Raw genomic sequence first — 22,220 nt, 5'->3', positions numbered from 1 at the left:
TGTAAGCTTGGTCAAAGAAAGGGGTCTTGAAAAGAGTTTTCAAACTGGAGATTCTCCACCTTCCTACCTCTATTCTTCCCCTTCAAAAAATCATTAAAACTCACCTCTTTGATAATACCTCAGCCATCTATCCTGACCCTTATGCAGCGACATAAGAATGTATAAGACCTGAAAAGCGCATCTCCCACCACTGTTCAGTATCCAGTTATTTTTGCCTGCCAAGTGCTTTGGAACACTGTATTACCTTGAAGGTGCAACATAAGGGTAAGATGGTGGAAACCGTGTTGACGGTAACATTTTTTAAGCTAGCCCAATTTTAACACACTTTCTATTTTCAAAGTCTCCAGCTGTGAGTGTCTACGTTCAGTACAGTTTAGAGTTAATAAACCTGCTACAAATAATTTGTGCACTATGTTCAGTATTTCACACCCCTGTGCCTCATTTCGCCTTTCACTGTGCTCCTAATGGTTTTCTAAAATAATATTGCATGAAGGAATAAACATTGGAATTTGAAAATTGCAAGGTCCTTTACCTGGTTTCAAATATTTTTGGGGAGAATTATACAAAAAAGAAATCCTGCATTTTGCTCTTTTTATACTTCCCCCCTTCTCCACCCATGCAACATACTCCCAACTGAGAGCGTGGGAAGCATACCTGCTCCTGGGCAACTGCCAATGCTGCTCTGTAAATGCCTGCTAGGAGGCGTGTATCCCAGACGGACTTCTGTTGGATTGTTTGGCTGAGATCAACAACTCACCTCCTGAGGGATCTCGGGCACAGTCAGCTTCTTATCACTTCCTACTCAGTGCGTGCAGTGTATTGCTATATTACTGTAGTGTGGTGCCAGTTCACTCTGTACCATGTTTAACATCCCTACAAAGATGGAGCTAGTTTTAACTTGTGTCAGCACTAACACTTTGTTTCAATGTTGCTGCAATATGCATTGGTTTCAGAGACAGCACAATGGCACTAAAATTAACATTTCTGGGTATTGAATAAAATCACTGCTAACATGAAAACCTCAGTCTCTAATGTAACAAATATGGAAACACTGTCATAATATATGCAAATTTAAGCTGACAACCAACCTTCATTTTTAAGCAGGGCTTTGAAATGAAAGCGCCAAGCTTCTTGTGTGTGATAATAATCAGCTTTTGGTGGTTATAACACATTCTTAGTTACTTCCACTAAACGCTACAGCCCTACTTGTACTGCATATATTCATATTCTGTTTCAAAGCACTTAGAGATAAAATGTAAAAAAAATATGCGGCTAAAGGCGACACTTCACTTAATTACCATTCTCATTATCAGGCAGATGGTCTTATTTAAACTCACCCCACAACACTGCTATGATCAGACAATGAAGAATCCAGGCAGCCTGCTGACAGCATTTGTACCCCTCGGCCATGTCACCAGATTATTGAAAAAAGCTTAAGCTTTCAAGTGGTAGAGCAATATAGATTGTCAAGAGTTTTAAGAAAAGACAATCTGGATCCTCCTTTGATGTTTCTGTTTGCATGCCGATTGATTCTCGACCAACATCATAGTCACCCAGACTCAGTCCATGTGCATTTAAATTCAAATCACTTAATGTCACTGAATGTAGAGGAGGGGCACAGTACCTGCTCCCCCACTGCTTTGGAGCAAACTTAGACATGGTCACATGGTTTCTGAGGTAAGGAATTCTGGACCACTGGAGGATTGCTTTGTAGTGAAGCAACTTTGCTATCTTTAGCTTCCTCAGCAGGAGTTGCACCGCGTAATGATTTGCTGCCCTGATGCCAGCATTTCTGCGTCAAAACCATCGATGTAACATCAGGGCACTGTCCTGCAGTTTTGTTGTACAGTACTGTGTACAAAAATGAGACATAAGCTATAATATAGCTTAAATTTGGATTATGGTTTACAGTGCCCAGTAATGTAAATCACAGTTATGATGCACAGTAATATAATAACTTAGCACCCTGCAGAGTTTGCATTGCCCAATAACCTTTAACTTGGTGCTACAATGTGGGTTGTACTAAACAGTAAGAAATCATCAAGCACATTTGTGTTATCACTCTCTAGCACAGTTTTGATTGGATTGTATAGCATATAGGCATTAAAAAAAAGTGCGGAATAACTTATACCCTTGGTAAATTTTGGGTTGTAGTACACAGCATTTTAACACTGGTATAGAATGCACTGTTATAATGATTTGCTATATTTGTCCTGCTATTTTTCCCTGTTGTGAAATTCTCAGTAGTCTGGACTATCGAGTGTGATTATTTGCTGCTCACCATTTGGAAGCTCGACTGTGAACCACGGTGAAATAGTAGGTCCAGGAGGAAACAGTCCAACTCTATTATATGGAGAACAATAAGGGAACTTGTCTGCTGCAGAACAGTGTTGCTAAGAGTATCAGCAGGAAATCAAACAGTCCCTCTTCCTTCAGAATGGGTAGTAAGCTCTTCAGAACTGCCCTCCCCCCCTAAACAGCAGCAACAGAATCAGAACTTCAGTAAAATCCAAGGAAGTAACAAAATCAGTAACACATTTACTTTGCTTCGTGAAGCACCTCGCTCTTGTGGTTTTTACCACTTCTTCAGCTCAGGGTTTTGAAGTATGTATGTTTGATTAAAGCCACATTTAAACTTGCTTTGCTGTTTTGCATTGCAGCTTACAAGGCCAGGGACACAGCACATCCTACTTTAGCTGGGGCTATGACCATTGAAAGGTTTTTATTCATTGCATTGCTTTAGGCTGGCTGCAGTATGTAGTATACCATATCATGCTCCGTGCAGGTTGTCAATAGGCCTGATAACCATGAACTTTGTTTGTCCGACATAAGGCCACAGCCTATATTTGGTCAGAGGTTCTTAGCTGCCTTTGTTCACATTTCTGGAGATCCATAGCATCTAGTACAAGAAAATGCTACAATAACAAGTGATGTGAGTGAACTATTTATTCCAGTAAAACCACTGGAGAGTAATTTAATTCACCTGAAAAACCTCTGGCCAGCAGTTGAAGATCAGGGCAGTGGGGGGGGTGGGCGGTGGGAGGGCACCTTGGCCGATCCATTGACACCCAAGGCCCGCTTGATGCAATATTCAGGCAGTCCTGTAAATGGGGGATCAGCCCGCCCATGTGAAACAGGGCTGCTTAAATATACCAATCGAGGTCTTACAACCAGCTGCAGGACCCCGATTACAAAATTCAGTTACATATGGGCAATGTGTGCGCTCCGGCTAGTTGTACTGGCCGATGAAGAGGAAGAGGCCCCAAAAAGCAGGTGAAAAATGATTTTTGTGGGGCCAGGAGGAGCAGGAGTGCTTTGGTGCCGGGGTTCTGCAAACCTGAACTTGATGTGACGTAAGCTCTTTATATACCTGATCTTTGCATAACAGAGGTTCTGTCTACCTCTGTTCTTCACACCACAAGAGTTCCAAGGATCACTGGCCATTGACCCTGACAGATTCTGTAAGGGGTTTTCCTTGAGAGATTTCCCTGAGGTTTCTCTCTCTTGCACAGTAAAACCTTGAGTTGTTCGACCCACTCGCCCCTTAGATTCTGTACTCTGGACTTAGGTGCAGGAACTACAATGTAGAGAAAACTCTTGTAAACCAAGTTTGATGAAACAAAATGAAATTTTATTGCATAAGGAAAAATATCAAATCAAATGCAAGCAGATAAAAGAGTACATGGGAGGGAAAAACACAAAACAAATCATAACGACACAGTACTAACTAAGGCAAATACAGGCATCTTATACTCTACAAAGATCATCATGAAATAAGGAAACACACGGAACATCGAGGGACAACAACTCATGTTAATTGTACCCTTAAATCCACCCCCTTATTAAACCTATCTAGATCTGATTGTGAAGGGCCAGAAACATGCTCACCAATCCCACTAGGAAGTGCAAGGTTTTGAAATCGAGTCTGTGTTTGGTCCTTTCAGGCGTTTCGTCTCCACGTGGATCGTGGAGCCCCTGTGAGCTGCGCCACACCTCTCTCCTGAGGTGGGGGTCGGGGGCGGCTTGACACCGGCGGGCCTGGATGTTGGCGGGGTCGAGGATCGTCGGCTCAACCCTGGTTAGAGGAGCCTTGGGCTGGCTCCCATCGCTTCTTCAGTTTCCTTTTCTCTCTTCTCCCGAGCCGGGGTGGCTGGAAGGTTTCTACTTTGGGGTTTTAATTTTTTTTTGTCTCTTCTCCCAAGTTGGGTCGATGGCCTCTCGTTCCGGCAACGGCCCGGGGATGGTCGATGATCTCCCGATGCGTTTCCCCGGGGTGGGATGCCGGCTTTGAGACGGCCTTCTTGATGTTGGCTTGGTTCTTCTTCCTCCTCCGAGTGCCTGCTTCCTCTTCTGGCTGTGATTTCCGTCTGAGCTCAAGCTGCAAGCTTCTTTTCAACTCAGTAACTCTCCAAGCTTGCCCCAACTGCCGAAAAGTCTCTCTGATATACCTTTCTCCCAGAAACTTCCGTCTCCCGCCCAAAATCAGGTTAGTCTTTGTTTTACTTTTGGCGGGTTGGGAGCACAGCGGGGTAGTTATTATATTTTAAAATGTCTTAAACGGCCGGTAAAGGCCCATCTCTGGTCTGGAATTACCTTCATTGTTTTTAATGTCCTGCTGATCTCGTTATCTAGTCCTGGGTGCTGTTCTCATGAATATGAAATTGTCCCCTTTTGTCTGGGTCAAAATTTAGATGGCCTCTGTCTCCAGGCCGATCTTGACTGGATCTGCATCTAATCCATATGCATACGTGTGGGTCTGGTTTCGTTCTCTCAGAAACGGCTTCCAGAACTTGCTGTAGGTTGAATCCACAAAGCTGTCTGAGGTTGCGCAGGAACCATTTTAAAGTGCCCCAATAAGCTGGTCACATGGTATGGTGGCCATTTTGTATGCCCCTTTTTCTGGGCTTCTTTTAAAACAGTCTTTAAAATCATGGCCTCGTCTGCCATTTGACCCTTATTAATACAAAAGTCCAATTTTGCGAATCCTACAATTCTTTAAATTGTTGACCCGGACATGTCAGAGGTTCTGCAGAAACCTGTGCTTGATTAATGTTTCGACAAACCCACATAGTGCAGAAGATAAGAATTTTCTAAGGGTGGGGAAGTGAAGCAGAGTTTTCTCACTGAAAGGGTAATAAAGTTATGGAATAAGTTATCTGGAAATACTATTGAAGTGAACTATATAAATGGCAGATGTGTTTTTTAGAGAGAAAGAATTGAGGGATGTGATGTGAAGGTAGGTAGATGGGCTAGTCAGTAAAGGGTGTGGGGCTTGTTGGACCCTTAAGAATGACTGCCTTATGCAGATTTAGTGAAATCTATGCAAAAACCAGCCAGTACTGGAGGGAACGTTGGCCATGGTTTAACGGTTGAAAGAGTGAGTGGCTACAAGAACACTGGCAATTAGGTCACACTGTGGCCATTATCTCAAAATGGCATAATGTTGTTTCAGTCAACCTGCTAGTGTTATTTCACATAAAGTTCTACCCAGAGATACCTGACTAAGATAGCAACCTTTAGTAATGAGAACTACAGGTTGCTGCATTGTCAGGTCTTTCAGATGAGACATTAAACCGGGGCATTTTATTGATAACAATACTTCTTCATTCTGCCTATCAATCAAAGTATTGATGGATATTTAAAAATTTTGCACCACACCCGCGCAAAGCCCACAGGGTCCTTCTTTACATATGTATGTCAGGGCCCAATGATGTCATGGAGACCAATGTTCCCTCTAATTTTTTTTTTCATGCATGACCCCTTTAAATTTTCTGCACTATGTATCTCTCCCAGCTGCAACAGCTTGTGAGCGGCCTGCGCGGGACCTCCATATTGATGCGCGGCCACGCACGTTAGGGGGAATGTTGATAGAGATTCAACTGCAATTTCAACTCGGGCCCGAGTGAGGAAGCCACCGTGACATTCCTGCGAGGCCAACAAGAAACAGAAGAGGATCAGCCCCAGAAGTGAATCAGCCCCAGAAGAGGCTGAAAAAGGTCTTTTTCTCTCCTTTGTGGGGCCAGGAGAAGGAAAATATAGGCCTTCCCTGTCCCGGACTTCGCCCCCGCTCCCACCACTTCCCGAATGTGAAACCTCCACAAGATGCCCCCAGAACCCGATCCTGGCACTCACCTTGTTTTGGCAGACAGCCTCTGGGCTGTGTGTTATTTTCCTCTGAATTGGACTGGTGGCATGTTAATGAGGCCTGGGAGTTAAAATAGCCCGGGCCTCATTTGTGCAGCAGCGGGTGAGTTTCCAACTGACCAGCCAATCAACCCACCCAGAGTTAAAATCAGGCCCAGGTGTTGCTAATCCTTTGACTTTAATTTTAAGTCTGGTTTATTTCAAGGATTTTTAGGAGAGATTTGGTTATCACTATTAGCAATGGTCTTGGCACTAAGGCTACTAGCATTTCTCAGCATTACTAGCACAGAATTTACATGTAGCTAAATATACCTCTGGCATGTTTTCATAGTGTCATTAATAGGTGCTGGGTTGGAGCAGTCATACACTGTGCCAAGTTAAAGGGGCCTTACTTTCTCAATGAAATGTAGGAAGCCTCAGCCACTCTCTTCACATCAAACCGATAAACAGAAAATGTAACACAAATCCTTGCTATTTAATAGATTCTTATTTTCACATATTATATTCCCTCTATGCCTGACCAGAACAAGGTGAGCAGGTGTTTAAAATCGAGGCAGCACCTTTATCTTCACGATTGCGCCACACTACCACTCGCTGCCATTTTAACTCCCAGGTTTCCCACAAACAGGCGAGAGTCTCAGAAATATGCAAAACTCAGGGTCCTATGATGCAATTAGGACCCCAACGCCATTTTAACTCGGGATCGAGCCGCCAGTAGAACCTGGTGACAAACTTAATCTAGGCCAGAAGAACCCCAGAAAAGTAAGTAAAATGAATATAATTGTGGTTTCCTTGTAAAGTTGGATGAGCCAGCCCCAAGAAAACCTTGGACCTCCTCTGCACTAGGCCTCCCTCCTACCTCGACCGCGATTGCCTCTGGACCCCGCTTCCCTTTCCCCCCGCCTTCCCCCCTCCCCGCCCTTCCTCTTTGGCACTTACCTTATGCCAGGAACCATTCCCTCGGAAATGGACATCATGGCCCACGGGCGGGAGCGAATACTAGTGACTGGTGGCCACAGCTGGGCACCATTTGGGATGGTCTCTGGCACTGGGAAGGGAGCATCAGCTCCAGTCGGCAATCGGGAGGGCTGTGGGGAGGTTGGCAATCGAGAGGGCTGGGGGTGGGGAGGTGGGTGACTGGAGATCAGGGCTGGGGAGGCTGAAGGCTTCCTTGAGAGGCCTGGGGGGAGCACTCATCCTCCTCCTGGCCCACAAGGAGAGCTAAAGGAGCCACTTTCCGTGGGGAGCCAGCAGCTCTTGCCTCCGATCAGCTGCCGGGAATCCCACAGGTCGGGCCGCCCCTTCAGTTACTATTAAATTTAAGTCATGGTGCTGATGATGTCATCACATCGCAACTTTGGTATGTTACTTAAGCCCCGTCTGTCTTTTGTGGGAGCCTCGTCCATGGCCTGACTCCTGCACTGTAAAATTTAAAGGAGTGGGAATGGGGTCACGTTGGGGTCGACCCTGATAGGTTAATCCTCCCCCACCCCCCCGACCCTCTCTCACCCATTGGGGGAGGTGGGGTTAAAATCGAGGCCAGTGTTTCATGACTATACCCCCTTCAAGCACAGGCCATGTCATCTGTTCTACACAAATTAGGGTTGTATTCCCTGGAACTTAGAAGGTTAAGAGGTGATCTGATCTAAGTTTTCAAGATATTAAGAGGAACAGACAGGGTAGATGGAGAGAAACTATTTCCGCTGGTTGGGGATTCTAGGACTCGGGGGCATAGTCTAAAAATTAGAGCCAGACCTTTCAGGAGTGAAATTAGGAAACACTTTTCACACAAAGGGTGGTAGAAGTTTGGAATTATTTTCTGCAAATGGCAATTGATGCTAGATGAATTGTTAATTTTAAATCTGTGATTGATAGATTTTTGTTAACCAAAGGTATTAAGGGATATGGGCCAACGGCGGGTATATGGAGTTAGATCGCAGATTAGCCATGATCTCATTGAATGGCGGAACAGGCTCGAGGGGCTGAATGGCCTACTCCTGTTCCTATGGACAAGATGAAACAGCTCATCATGACTTACATTATCTAGTCCATTTAGAATCCAAAAACAGCAACTATATCACCTCTCAAGCTTCTCCGTTCCAGTAAGAACATGCACTATGTAATCGCTCATCATAATCTAATCCCGCCATCCCATGAATCATTCTGGTTGGCTCCCTCTATATTCTCTCAATAGCTGCAATATCCTTTTGTACTGTGGAAACCAGAACCGTACAAAGTATTCGAAATGCGGATGCACCAATGATTTATAAAGTGGCAGGATTATCTCACTATTTCGCTCAATATTGACCTTTAAATACATCCCAACATCTGATTTGCTTCACTTACTGCCACAGCGTGTTGTTGCGATAGCTTCAATTAATTGTTAATCATTTTCCATAAACATTGGCCCAGAAATTGCTGTCGGGATGACGACGATCTGGCAGCATTCGCCATCATTCCGACTTTGAAGTTGACCGCAGCCTTGAAGTTGCGGTCTGTCCGAAACTGGCTGTGCTGTGCCCCACCCCCCACCCACAGAGTCGGCAATCAGTGAAATCTCGTAATCATTGAAACTGATGAAAACTTCGGCTCTACTGCAGTAAGTACGCTGTTAAATTCTCCACTAAAAGTTAGACCCAAAGGGAGAAAATTTTGGTTGCTCGGTTACAGAAAACCCGAACTTTGACACAGGATCCTTGTGTGGAACTTACTTCGGGGCCAGCAGCGGACACCTTTGCTTCGCTGTTGACTGCAAATTCCGGGCCATTATTTTCTTTCCAGTTGAGTAATAGTCTCTTCCTGATTTTTTCTCCCCATGTGAAGCACTTTGTATTGCTCTACAATGAATTTCATTTGCCACCTGTCTGCCCAATTCCTAAGTATGTTCAAATCTTTCTGTAGCTTATCTTCCTCAGCTTTGCAGTCTACCATTTTCATTAGCTTTGTAACATCTGAAAATTTAGCCATGCACTTGTGACCCCTAGTTCCAGATCATTTATAAAGATATTAAACAAAAGAGTCCCTAAACAGCCCCGGTGGGACCCCATTGTTAACATTCTCCCAGGGTGATTCAAGTCCCTGTTCTGGGTTCTATCGGTCAACCAATTATATATCCATTGTAAAATATTTCCACTGATTCCGCTTTCTTTATTGGCCAGAATGGAGATGATTGGGTAATTCTTCTGTCAATCATGCCTGGAGACCCCACTCCTGTAATTAACTGGGATTGATTTTATGCACATAATTTGCATTATATGACTACCCTCCACTCACTGCATTTTGCTGGAGAAATAATCCTGCTGTACTCGGGACACTCCGTTTGTTGTTGTAGTTCATCAGCAAATAGAATCTGTTTGCTATAGTTTATGACTAAATTAAGACAACAAGTCCTGCCCACCTCCTACTCATTGGCTGACACAGATGTGTCTTATTCACTCTGTTCTTTATTTTCCATACCAGCCTTTCCAAAGGAACTGTATCAAAGGTCATATTGAAATCCAAGAACAGCACAAACACTGCCTTACCCCTATTTATCTTCTTTGTCGCACCCTCAAAGAAAACCAGTAAATTAGAGCAAGACCTCCCCTTCATGAACTTATGCAGGTTGAGCGTCCTGAATCCAGCAACCTCGGGACCGAGGCCAAGCCGGTTTTTGTTTTTGTTTTCCGGACTTCGGAATGTGTTTCTGATGTCCGAAGTCTGGAAATATCGCAACCTGGGTTCGGGCGTTTCCGGACTTCGGACATCAGAAACACGTTCCGAGTCCGGAAATGCCTAGGCCGCGCCCTGTATCGCTGATGCGTTTCTCCGCCCCTCCCCTTCTGTTAAAGGGGAGGGACGCTGTGAGCTCTGCAGAGCATCCGATGGCCCACACTAGGCCACCAGGGCGGCGTGGTGCTGTGGCCGCAGCATGGCGGAAACACTTAGTGGAGCTCTGCAGATTAAGGAAGATAAAACACAACACTATAAAGTTTTATTGCATCACTCGCATTTTTCATAGGATTTTTCAAAAGAAGACAACAAAAGTTAATGGCTTTTTGAAGTACAGGTTGAGGGTCCAAAATCTGGAGTTCCGGATTCCGGAACATTTTTCGGATTCTGGACGACCCTGCCACCAATTGCCCCAGATTCTGGAACATTCCGGATTCCGGAACTCCAGAATTCAGACGCTCAATCTGTATTGGCAGGCTTGAAGGGCTGTATGGCCTACTCCTGCTGCTGATTCTTATGCTTTTATATTTTATGATTTTATTTCTATCCCAATGCTCCATGATCTTGCTTTTAATAAAGATTTCCATAAATTTACCCACAATAGATGTCAAATGCACTGGTCTGTAGATTCCTGAGTCACTTTTTCTACCTTTTTTAAACATAGTAGTGATATCTGACTTTCTCTTCATGCACTGACTTTGCTTCGAGCTGCTATTATTGGCACTGATGGGCCAAGGCATCACAAGTCGTGCTGCTTTAAAGGGCACTTGCCTCTCCCTGCCCTTTCCACAAAGCCACAGTGTGACATGGGAATGATATGGAAATTGATAGTACAGGAAACTTTGGTTTATCCGGAGGTTGTATGGCCAGAAACCTCGATCTAACGGCAGAAATCAACAGCCATTTTGTTAGGTTTTTTTTCTTTTTTTTTCTTCTCCTAGCATTTTTTTAAACAGTCAGTCTCTGGAAAGCCTCTCTGAAGCTGTTGCTAAGCTACAGAGATGCTTCCAAGGCACGGGCCGACTGTTTACAAGCTGTTGCTAAGCAACAGCGTTTGTTGTCAGATACGGAGATGAAAACCTCCGTATCCTTCAACATTAGCGCTGGTCTGTCTGGAAGTTTTCATAGATCGGCATCACGCCGGTCCCGTCGGTGCTGGATATCGCAGTTTCCTGTACCTGTTATGCTTATGCATCATAAACAGTGTCAGTACCGCACACGGGGATGCTGATTTTATTCTTCAGTATTGTAATTGGAATAAAATTTGTGTGTTTTAATTTATAGGGCAAACTTATAAAACTCATCAAGTGGTAGGTACTAGTGAAGCAGCTCAACCATTCGGCCTACCCCATCATTAAATCCCACATGCTGAATCTGTAAAGACCATTTTCATTTCCTCTTTAAAGTAGTGCCAATTATCAGCAGTTTGTGGAATCTTGACATTCATCCAGGAACATTTGCTGCTGTACCATTAGTGTATCATTAGTCTGTCTGCCAGCATACCTCACTGGTGAATTTTGTAACTGCTATATCTGACTAATACACAAGAGTGACAGTGCTGTTTGCTGGCAATGAGGCAACATTACACAAAGAAACATTCCTAGTTTAATATCTCATTGCCAATAATTGGAAATCATTTTAACAGGTCTGAACGACAGACTAAATGCTTAGGGTTTGATTTTCCTCTCAGCAGGTGGTAAGAATTTCTTGGCAGTTAGTCCGCTCAACTCAACCACTGGTGTCAACCCAGGCCTTCATATCAAAAGCAGCTGGAAGATTAGAATAAAAGTAGCTCAATTAGAAAGAGCTCATGGTATGTTTGTCAGTTTGAAAGTCAATTACAAAAATAATAGACAATAAGCTCTATGTTTGAACAGCTACATAACAATTGTTTTTTTTTTAATTCCAGCAATTTAAATAGCTTATGAATAAACCCTCATCAATCTCTAAGCACGCTTCACTTGCAGCATCACTGCATAATAACCATTGGTGAATTCACCAGAAGTAAGCATAAATCCTGTTGCTGTAACACTGAGATGTCCAAATTATGGCCCATTGGCCATACATGGTCCATGAAGCCCTGGCTATCTGGCCTATGAAAATGCAGTGAAACAATTTCTATTTGCCACAGCATATTAATATGCCAGGTGATACCTTTAATTGCACAAAATTAGTTTTTAATTTAAGCTTGCAGCTGAGGGAGTGTTTTTATGTGAAGTTAATTGCACAAAATAATCTTTTAATATAGCAATGGTGCCTGGCGGATTGGAGTTTCGTATGATAATTGTTTGTATGTGGTTCCATTGTTTGTAACTAAGTGGCCCATGAAGACAAGAAATCTGGAGAACGCTGTATTAATTTGATGCACTCCAAAAAAGTTAAATACATTTCACTTTGTAATACAATTCATTAGAGAATATTGCACAATAGAAACATTCAAAAGCAAACGTATGCAGCTGTCATTATTCATGATGTCAGAGTAGAAGTTTTAGTAGATTTTACTTTTCTTCTTGATGAAAGCAATTAATTGGCTGTGGAGCACTTTAGAAATTCCTGACAATTCTAAGATGGTATATAATTGCAAGTTGTTTTTTCTTTCATAGGAAGTAAGAGAGGAATTTCTCAGAGTTTTTCTGAAATTGGCCACAAGTTTTTTTAATCTCCCCAGAAGTTAGCATCACGACTGATTAGCGAAGGTGGTGTGTGTGTTGACATTGTCGAATGGAGAGGGTAAACAGTAACGGATGATGTGAGATGGTCTTTTCTGGCCCTTTTTTGTATGTTCTGTATCTGCCAGATATGACTATAGGGCTGATCTATGTGGGTTTGATATTTGATATTAGTTGTCTTTGAAATTATACTAGTTGCCTCTGTAACCAACATACAAGAGGTACTGTATATCAATACTGTTGGTTACAGTGCTCGAATGGACCCAAATGCTAATGTATTTTAACCAAAGCCGAAGGAGAAAAATACTGCAAGGAGCATTACATTAAATATGCAGTATTTTCTCCAACAAGGTGCAATGAATAATAAATTCATTAAAATACTCTTACTTGGTAGGGAATGTACATATTTAAATGTTCCCTACCCACATTCTCTGTGAGAACCTTTTATTTGGAATTTACATACAACTGGAAGCTGATCCATTGACATTAGTGACAAGGCCCGTCAGCGAGTAGCATCACAGGGAATTTGTAGGGTGGCTCTGGATACTGATCACAAAGTGCTTGTACCAATAAAGTTCAGTAGTATCTGAATAAGTGACTGAACTTAAATATCTCCAATTGCATAGAAATATATGTTCAAGTATTCGTAAAGCATGTGGATAAAACACTGATGTGTAATTCAAGGCCCCCTACAGTAACACTTTCCTGGAATTCATTATTTGACATTGGTAACTCAGTAAATACAGGAACATCTCCACGTGGGAAATTAGGCTTAAAAGTATCTTTAAAGGGAGGCCACTTTAGTTTTCTCCTTATAGATATTGAATTCTTCAACGTACATTAACAAACTTCATTCACACTGTAATAATTTTTGTTTACACATTTACCTTCAATCATGTAAAAATATTTCAGAGAATAGTCAACTTTATTTATTATAATCAGTGATTCCAGGTTCCAGTGGGATCCATTAATTTGTCATAATAATCTGGACTGTAGGTCTGATCTAGTGTTAGCTGTCTTTATTAACTCACTATGATCCGTTTTATTGAGTGTGGTTAGGTTTTAGTCTTCAATAATCTACCTGTCAGGTTTACTTGGCTCCATTATTCTACTATAATCTGTACTGTTGTGTTCTTTTAGGAGTTGAAATGAAAACAGAAACACCTGGAAATAGGTAGCAGTCCTGTCAGCATTTGTGAAGAGTAAAGACACATTCACATTTCAGATGTAGACCTTTTGTCAAAACTGGAAACTGGAAGCAAAGTGAGTCCCTTAACAGGACAGGTCAAAGCAAAGAGGAAGAGGAACAAGAAGCAAAAATGTTAACTCCCGTGGCTGAGAGGAGATAATTAGTTTAATAGCCAGGAAGCAGGCTTTTTGAAAAGCTAGCAAGAGGTGCAAACTGGTCACTGATCTGGAAAGATCACCTCAGTGAAGCAATGAAAAAGCATTGAAAGAACAAAAGGGCATGAAATAAGCAAATAAGGAATTGAAAAGGCATGTCAATGATATGAACATAAAACACTAAGAAAATTATTTTTAAAATGTGATAAATGAAAGGAAAAACACAATAAATCTAAAATAAAAATAAAAATTGCTAGAAACAAAAGTCCCTCAGCTCCCAAAAAACAGGCCAACAAAATTGATACAGATCTCAGCCAGAACTGTGCTCTGACAAATGTTCTACACCCAAAATATCAAACTGCCTCTCTCCCCCTGAACTCAATAGTCCCACCATACATCCGCAGAACCACCTGATTCTAAGAAATTGGGGGAGGAAGCTAAGGCCTGAAGTCAGTGTTCGGAGCAGAAATCTGTAGCATGCCCACTAGAAAGATGAGTTACTGAAGTTTGTGTGGAGCTTGGTTGAAACAGCATAGAAGACCAAGGATGGAGAGATCAAAGTGGGAATGGGAAGGGAAGGTACATTTTACATGCCACACTGAGCTCTGGATCACACTTGGAGACAGAACAGAGGTGTGCAGCCAAGTGGTCACCTAATCTGTATTTGGTCTCCCGTAGGTAGAGGAGACCTCGCTGTGAGCAGTCAATACTGGGGTAAATTCAGTGACACTGCACTCCCGACACAGATCCTTATTAGACAGGAACTCAGGTTGTAAAAGTAGCCCCATAATATTAAGGTAGATGGTAAGGAGACCTACATCAGAATGTTGTTTATAGACTACAGCTCAGCATTCAACACTATCGTCCCCAACAAGCTGGCCACCAAACTCCAAACTCTTGGCCTGAACACTTCCCTCTGCAACTGGACCCTGGACTTCCTAACAAACAGACCCCAGTCTGTCAAATTAGGTAACCACACCTCCCCCCCCTGACCCTGAACACGGGGGCCCCACAAGGATGTGTGCTGAGCCCCCTCCTCTACTCCCTCTTCACCCACGACTGTGTGGCTGTTAATGGTTCCAACACCATCATCAAGTTTGCAGATGACACCACGGTAGTAGGCCAGATCACCAACAACGATGAGTCAGCCTACAGGGAGGAGGTCCAGCATCTCGTGAAGTGGTGCGCCGATAACAACCTGGCCCTTAACACCAAGAAAACAAAGGAAATAATCGTGGACTTCAGGAAGTCCAAAGGCGGAAGTCACACCCCCATCCACATCAATGGGGCGGAGGTGGAAAGGGTGGCCAGCTTTAAGTTCCTCGGAGTCCACATCACGGAAGACCTCTCCTGGTCCCTCAACACCTCCTCTCTGGTGAAGAAGGCCCAGCAGCACCTATATTTCTTGAGGAGGCTGAAGGGATGTAATCTGTCACCCCTGATCCTCTCTAACTTCTACCGCTGCACTATAGAGAGCATCCTGACAAGCTGTATCACGGTATGGTATGGCAGCTGTAGCTCCCATGACCGGAAAGCCCTGCAGCGGGTAGTCAAAACTGCCCAACGCATTACCGGCACCCGGCTACCGACCATAGAGCATATATATCAGAAACGCTGCCTACGGCGGGCACGGTCCATCATCAAAGACCCTACCCACCCCAGCCACAGTCTGTTCGCCCTCCTACCATCTGGAAGGTGCTACAGATGCATTCGCACCCGTACGACCAGATTTAGGAACAGCTTCTTTCCCAGGGCTGTCATCCTACTGAACTCCACAAATAAACACTAAAGCCTGCACATCTGCCAATGCACTTTATTATGGTCATATTTATGCTAATATACTGCAAGCCAAATGTATAAATGTATGTTGAATGTTTAAGTGTCCTAATCCAAATTGTACACTCTCGGGAGCCGCAAGCCTACATTTCGTTGTACTGCACTTGTGCACTAACAATGACAATAAAAGTTGATTTGATTTGATTTGATTGATTTGATTAAGGGGCCTATCTGTAATTTCCACTGTCATTGAGCGAGGCTCTGTGCTCGGAATACAGCATTGCTGAATTTCCCCTACAGTAGACTAGACTGGAGGAAGTACATATAAATTGAAATCCGTAGCATTTGAATACATTATTCAACGTTTTCCATAATTTTGGCGTGCGACCTGGATGCCAAAGGAAAAGCCTATCCAATAAGAGGTGGCGCATTCTGACTCAAAATGAGCATTCACTTCCTGCGCACATCATATTGGACACCTAAACACCCATTTAGCAGCTGAAAAACAGGTCTGGTACATTTGAATTTCTAGGTCATTAACCCCATGTAAATGCATCATTGTATTTCTTGTGTGTGACATCATCCTAAAAATGGTGCATAACTTTTCTGGTCTTCGCCCTTCCTAACCACAAAGAGGTTTGCCAAACACAAAGTCAGTAACTCTTGAATTTCCTTGACCACTGTACTTTTTCAAAGGGAATCACTTAAATGCAGAGGAAACTGTTGGATGTTTACTTGGCCCAGTATAACAATGGGATTTTCTCCATCAGATGAGCAGCAGGATTGCAATAAAAGGAGAGAATATCTTCAAGGCTTGCACATGCATCCGTGGTGCCGATGAACAAGGATTTGCCCTTGTTTTATAATCTGCAACAGAAATGTATTCTTGTGAGACCAATCTTTGTTTCAATTACCTTTAGAGAACTGAAGACTATGAATTGACAAATATTTGAATAAAGTATCAGCAAAACACTCAGGGGGGAATTTTGTGGGGGGTCAGCGGGCACGATTGGTGGTGGGTCGGTGGGAACTTTTTTTTTTGACAGCGGGTTGGGACTCCGCTGTCAACCCGGTGCCAAGGGCCTTTCCCAAATGTTGGGTCTGTCAGCGCTGAGCAGACCCGACACACAGTGGCAGGGGAGGCAATTGAAATCATTAATGGCTTGTTTACAGTCACTTAACAATGCATTTTTCCCAGCTTTTTGATTTTGACAGGTCGCCCATCGGTTTCCCACAGTGCCTAGAACTCGTCAGTGAAGCTGAGGCAGGAAGTCACTTGCCATTGTTTCAACTGATGAGTTGACAGCTTCAAATGTCAAGTCAAAGCTCCCAGCTGATTCAGATATCTTCCCTTTGCCACTAGCTTCTCTAAACTGCATTTCCACTACAGATTCAGAATGCTGCAAGTCTTTACACAAGTCTCCATCCAGTGTGACCTCATTACCCCTCCCAACATTGACAGATCGCTTCTGTCATCTCTACTTCACCTGCCATCTATTCCATCAGCATCGGTGTCCTTGAAACTCTCTCACCTTGGTCCTCAGAATCCCACCATGATCACCCCCAACACCAGCATCACCAGGCACACCAGCAGCAAAACCAAGCTTCTCCGCAATCAACTAATGCTGCACAGGACACAGGGCATCAGCACCCAACCACATTGCTGCCTGGGAGGCTTGGGATGGCCTTATCATGGCCAGATTTAACATAGAAACATAGAAGATAGGAGTAGGCCATTCGGCCCCTCGAGCCTGCTCCGCCATTCAATGCGATCATGGCTGATCATCCAATTCAGTACCCGGTCCCTGCTTTCTCCCCATACCCCTTGATCCCTTTAGCCTTGAGAAATATATCCAACTCCTTCTTGAATATATTTAATGTATTGGCCTGTACTGCCTTCTGTGGTAAAGAATTCCACAGGTTCACCACTCTCTGGGTGAAGAAATTCCTCCTCATCTCAGTCCTAAATGGCCTACCCCTTATCCCTAGACTGTGACCCCTGGTTCAGGACTCCCCGGCCATCGGGAACATCCTTCCTGCATCTAGTCTGTCCAGTCCTGTCAGAATTTTATGTTTCAATGAGATCCCCTCTCATTCTCCTAAACTCCAGCGAGTACAAGCCCAATCGACCCAATCTCTCCTCATACGTCATTCCTGCCATCTCAGGTATCAGCCTGGTGAATCTTCGCTGAATTCCTTCCATGGCAAGAACATCCTTCCTCAGATAAGGTGACCAAAACTGCACACAATACTCAAGATGCGGTCTCACAAAGGCCCGGTACAAATGCAGCAAGACATCCTTGTTCCTGTACTCAAACCCTCTTGCTACGAAGGCCAACATGCCATTTGCCTTCTTAACCGCCTACTGCACCTGCATGCTTACCTTCAGCGACTGGTGCACAAGGACACCCAGGTCTCGTTGCACTTCCCCTTCTCCCAATCTATTGCCATTCAGATAATAACCTGCCTTCCTGTTTTTGCCACCAAAGTGGATAACCTCGCATTTATCCACGTTATATTGCATCTGCTATGCTTTTGCCCAATCACCCAACCTGTCCAAATCATCCTGGAGTTTCTCGGCATCCTCCTCACAGCACACACGCCCACCCAGTTTTGTGTCATCTGCAAATTTGGAGATATTACATCTAGTTCCCTTGTCTAGATCAACATTAATATATATTGTGAATAGCTGGGGCCCAAGGACCGATCCCTGCGGTACCCCACTAGTCACTGCCTGCCACTCGGAAAAAGACCTGTTTATTCCAACTCTTTGCTTTCTGTCTGCCAACCAGTTCTCTATCCAAGTCAATACCTTGCCCCCAATCCCATGTGCCTTAACTTTACACGCTAATCTCTTATGCGGGACCTTATCGAAAGCCTTCTGAAAGTCCAAATACACCACATCCACTGGTTCTCCCTTATCTATTTTACCAGTTACATCCTCAAAAAATTCCAGTAGATTAGTCAAGCACGATTTACCTTTTGTAAATCCATGTTGACTTTGTCCGATCCTGTCACTGTTTTCTTAGTTAACTTTATACTGTGCACCCATTTGGCTGCCACATGATGTGCCAGGTTGGCACCACCCCACACCAGCACCATAAGGCATCCCTACAATGCCCAAGCCATTCCTTTCACACTCATCAGCATTGCGGGGGGTACCGTTATGTCTCACCATTCACTGCAACTCACTGAGCCACTTCCAAAGGTGCATACAAATCTGTCCAAGAATGTAAAGTGTTGAAAATAAAGATTTCAATATTTGACAGCACATTAACAGAAACTTCACATGAACATTGGCTAAAACACACAAGTGCCTACTAGGATGAGGGCGAGTGTGAGGGGTGGCTAGTGAGATAGGGAAGTGATAATATAGATAAAGAGGGATGGGTGGAGGTGCAAGGTAAGTTGGTGTGAGTAAGGATGTGCAGGAGTAGGGTAGGTAAGGCAGAGTGATGAGGATGTGATGAGTGGCACAGCAGGATGAGGTTGAATGTGGCTTTGCTGTAATGTTTCGTGATCTACTGAGATCATTGAAAGGTTTGCACTACTGCAGCCTGCTCCTCCTGATGATCGGCAGCGGGTGGAGGCGGAGCTGAGCGGCAGAGCGACTACAAGAGGTCCCAGAGGCTCAGGTAGGCCCCAGTGCGGCATCGGCAGCGGGTGGAGGCGGAGCTGAGTGGCAGAGCGACTACAAGAGGTCCCAGAGGCTCAGGTAGGCCCCAGTGTGGCATCGGCAGCGGGTGGAGGCGGAGCTGAGCGGCAGAGCGACTACAAGAGGTCCCAGAGGCTCAGGTAGACCCCAGTGCGGCATCGGCAGCGGGTGGAGGCAGAGCTGAGCGGCAGAGCGACTACAAGAGGTCCCAGAGGCTCAGGTAGGCCCCAGTGTGGCATCGGCAGCGGGTGGAGGCGGAGCTGAGCGGCAGAGCGACTACAAGAGGTCCCAGAGGCTCAGGTAGGCCCCAGTGTGGCATCGGCAGCGGGTGGAGGCGGAGCTGAGTGGCAGAGTGACTACAAGAGGTCCCAGAGGCTCAGGTAGGCCCCAGTGTGGCATCGGCAGCGGGTGGAGGCGGAGCTGAGCGGCAGAGCGACTACAAGAGGTCCCAGAGGCTCAGGTAGACCTCACTAATCTCCAATCTCAGGGAAGGAGAGAGGTAAAAAGTATTCAAGGTGTGACGTCACCACAAAGCGGGTAAGTGATTGGTTGGTAAGTATTTCTCCCTTTTTAAGCTTAAATCTCCTTGGTTTATAGTTTCTAAGGTGTGATATTCACCATCTAAAATCGAGGCAGAGGGTATTTAAGAATAATATTAATAAATTTAATTAACTACATAGAATGGGAGATCAGGCGATGTGTTGCTGCTGCAATATGTGGGAGCTGGTGGACACCATTGATGCTCACGGTGATCACATTTGCAGTAAGTGTTGTCTGCTCGAGGAATTCCGGCTCCGTGTTGAAGAGCTGGAGTCCGAGCTTCAAATACTGAGACACATCAGGGAGGGGGAGAGTTACCTGGACTCTGTGTATCAGGAGGTAGTCACACCAATTAGATTAATTAATTCAGATGTAGTCCGTGGTCAGGGACAGGACGGTGTGACTACGAGTGAGGCAGGTACGGGGATCCAGGAGGTAGTGTTGGAGGAGCCGCAGCCCTTGCACTTGTCCAACAGGTTCGAGGCTCTTACTCCCTGTGAGGATGGGAACAGGGACTGCGGGGAGGATGAGCAACCTGGCCACAGCACCGTGGAGCGGGGGGCCATTCAAGTGGGGGGAGTTAAAAGAAATGTTGTAGTGGTAGGGGATAGTATCGTTAGGGGGATAGATAGAGTTCTCTGCAGCCGAGAGCGAGAGTCCCGAACGCTGTGTTGCCTGCCCGGTGCCAGGGTTAAGGACATCTCCTCTGGACTGGAGAGAAACTTGGAGTGGGAGGGGGAGGATCCAGTTGTCGTGGTCCATGTTGGTACCAACGACATAGATAGGACAAGGAAGGAGGTTCTGCTGAGGGAGTTTGAGCAGCTAGGGGCCAAATTAAAAAGCAGAACCACAAGGGTCTGGATTATTACCTGAGCCACGAGCGAATTTGGCTAGGACAAATAAAATTAGAGATTTAAATGCGTGGCTCAAAGACTGGTGTGGGCGAAATGGGTTTTGCTTCCTGGGACACTGGCACCAGTACTGGGGCGGGAGGGAGCTGTTCCGTTGGGATGGGCTTCACTTGGCCAGTGCTGGGACTAGAGTCCTGGCGGATCATATAACTAGGGCTGTAGAGAGGGCTTTAAACTAACTAGTGGGGGGGAGGTTCCTAGAGAGCAAATAATACAAATGACAACAGAGAAGGTCATAGACTTAGGTAGCAGTGGGGAAATTAAAAACCAGAGCATGTCAGGAAGCGGCAGAAGGTATGGAGTAAAAGGTAAAGTAATATCAAGGGCAAAAGCAGGAACTAAGTGTCACAAAACATCTTTGAAAGTTCTCTATCTGAATGCACGTAGCATTCGTAACAAAATAGATGAGTTAATGGCACATATGGGTATGATCTTGTGGCCATTACAGAAACATGGCTGCAGGGTGACAATGCCTGGGAATTAAACATACCAGGTTATTTAACGATCAGGAAGGGCAGGCAGGAAGGAAGGGGAGGTGTGGTGGCTATGTTAATAAAGGAAGGAATCACTGTAATACAGAGAAATGATATTGGGTCAAAAGATCAGGACAATGAAACAGTTTGGGTGGAGGTAAGGAATAATAAGGGGAAAAAAACACTAGTGGGCGTAGTCTATAGGCCTCCGAACTGTGGCAACTCTGTTGGACGGAGTATCAATCAGGAAATAGTTGAGGCTTGTAATAAGGGAACATCTATAATTATGGGGAATTTTAACTATCATATTAATTGGACAAATCAAATTGGGCAGGGCTGCCTTGAGGATGAGTTCATTGAGTGTATTAGGGATGGGTTTCTTGAGCAGTATGTAACTGAACCGACCAGGGGGCAGGCAACCTTAGATCTGGTCCTGTGTAACGAGACAGGATTAATTAAAAATGTCCTAGTAAAGGATCCCCTTGGAATGAGTGACCATAACATGGTTGAATTCCATATTCAATTAGAGGGTGAGAAGGTTGGATCTCAAACAAGCGTGCTAAGCTTGAACAAAGGAGACTATGAAGGTATGAGAGCGGAATTGAGTAGAGTGGACTGGGAAAATAGATTAAAGGGTAAGATGATACATGATCAGTGGTGTACATTTAAGGAGTTATTTTACAACTTCCAAAAAGTATATATTCCACTGAGAAGAAAAGGGTGTAAAAGAAAAGACAGCCATCCGTGGCTAAGTAAAGAAATTAAGGATAGTATTCAACTAAAAACAAGGGCATATAAGGTAGCCAAATCTAGTGGGAGGATAGAGGATTGGGAAAACTTTAAAAGACAGCAAAAAATAACAAAAAGATTGATTAAGAAAGGGAAGATAGATTATGAAAGTAAATTAGCAAAAAATATAAAAACAGATAGTAAGAGTTTTTATAGTTATATAAAAAGAAAAAGGGTGGCTAAAGTAAATGTTGGTCCCTTAGAGGAT

At 44.3% G+C, this 22,220-nt stretch overlaps 1 protein-coding gene across 1 annotated transcript in view; it reads right to left on the bottom strand.

Moving 5' to 3' along the window:
* Nucleotides 1-1,651: 1,651 nt before the first annotated feature.
* Nucleotides 1,652-22,220, bottom strand: part of LOC147107598 (immunoglobulin superfamily member 3-like) — a 37,002-nt gene continuing 16,433 nt past the window's right edge. Inside the window, exon 4 of the mRNA XM_086007398.1 lies at nt 1,652-1,851. Coding sequence (XP_085863524.1) covers nt 1,652-1,851 — 200 coding nt within the window. The remainder of the gene's footprint in view (nt 1,852-22,220) is intronic.

This window comes from Somniosus microcephalus, chromosome 14, assembly GCF_052327205.1.
Source record: "Somniosus microcephalus isolate GS21.2 chromosome 14, FLI_Smic_1.0, whole genome shotgun sequence".
Taxonomy (NCBI): Eukaryota; Metazoa; Chordata; class Chondrichthyes; order Squaliformes; family Somniosidae; genus Somniosus; species Somniosus microcephalus.
This window is presented reverse-complemented; position numbering and strand designations above follow the sequence as displayed.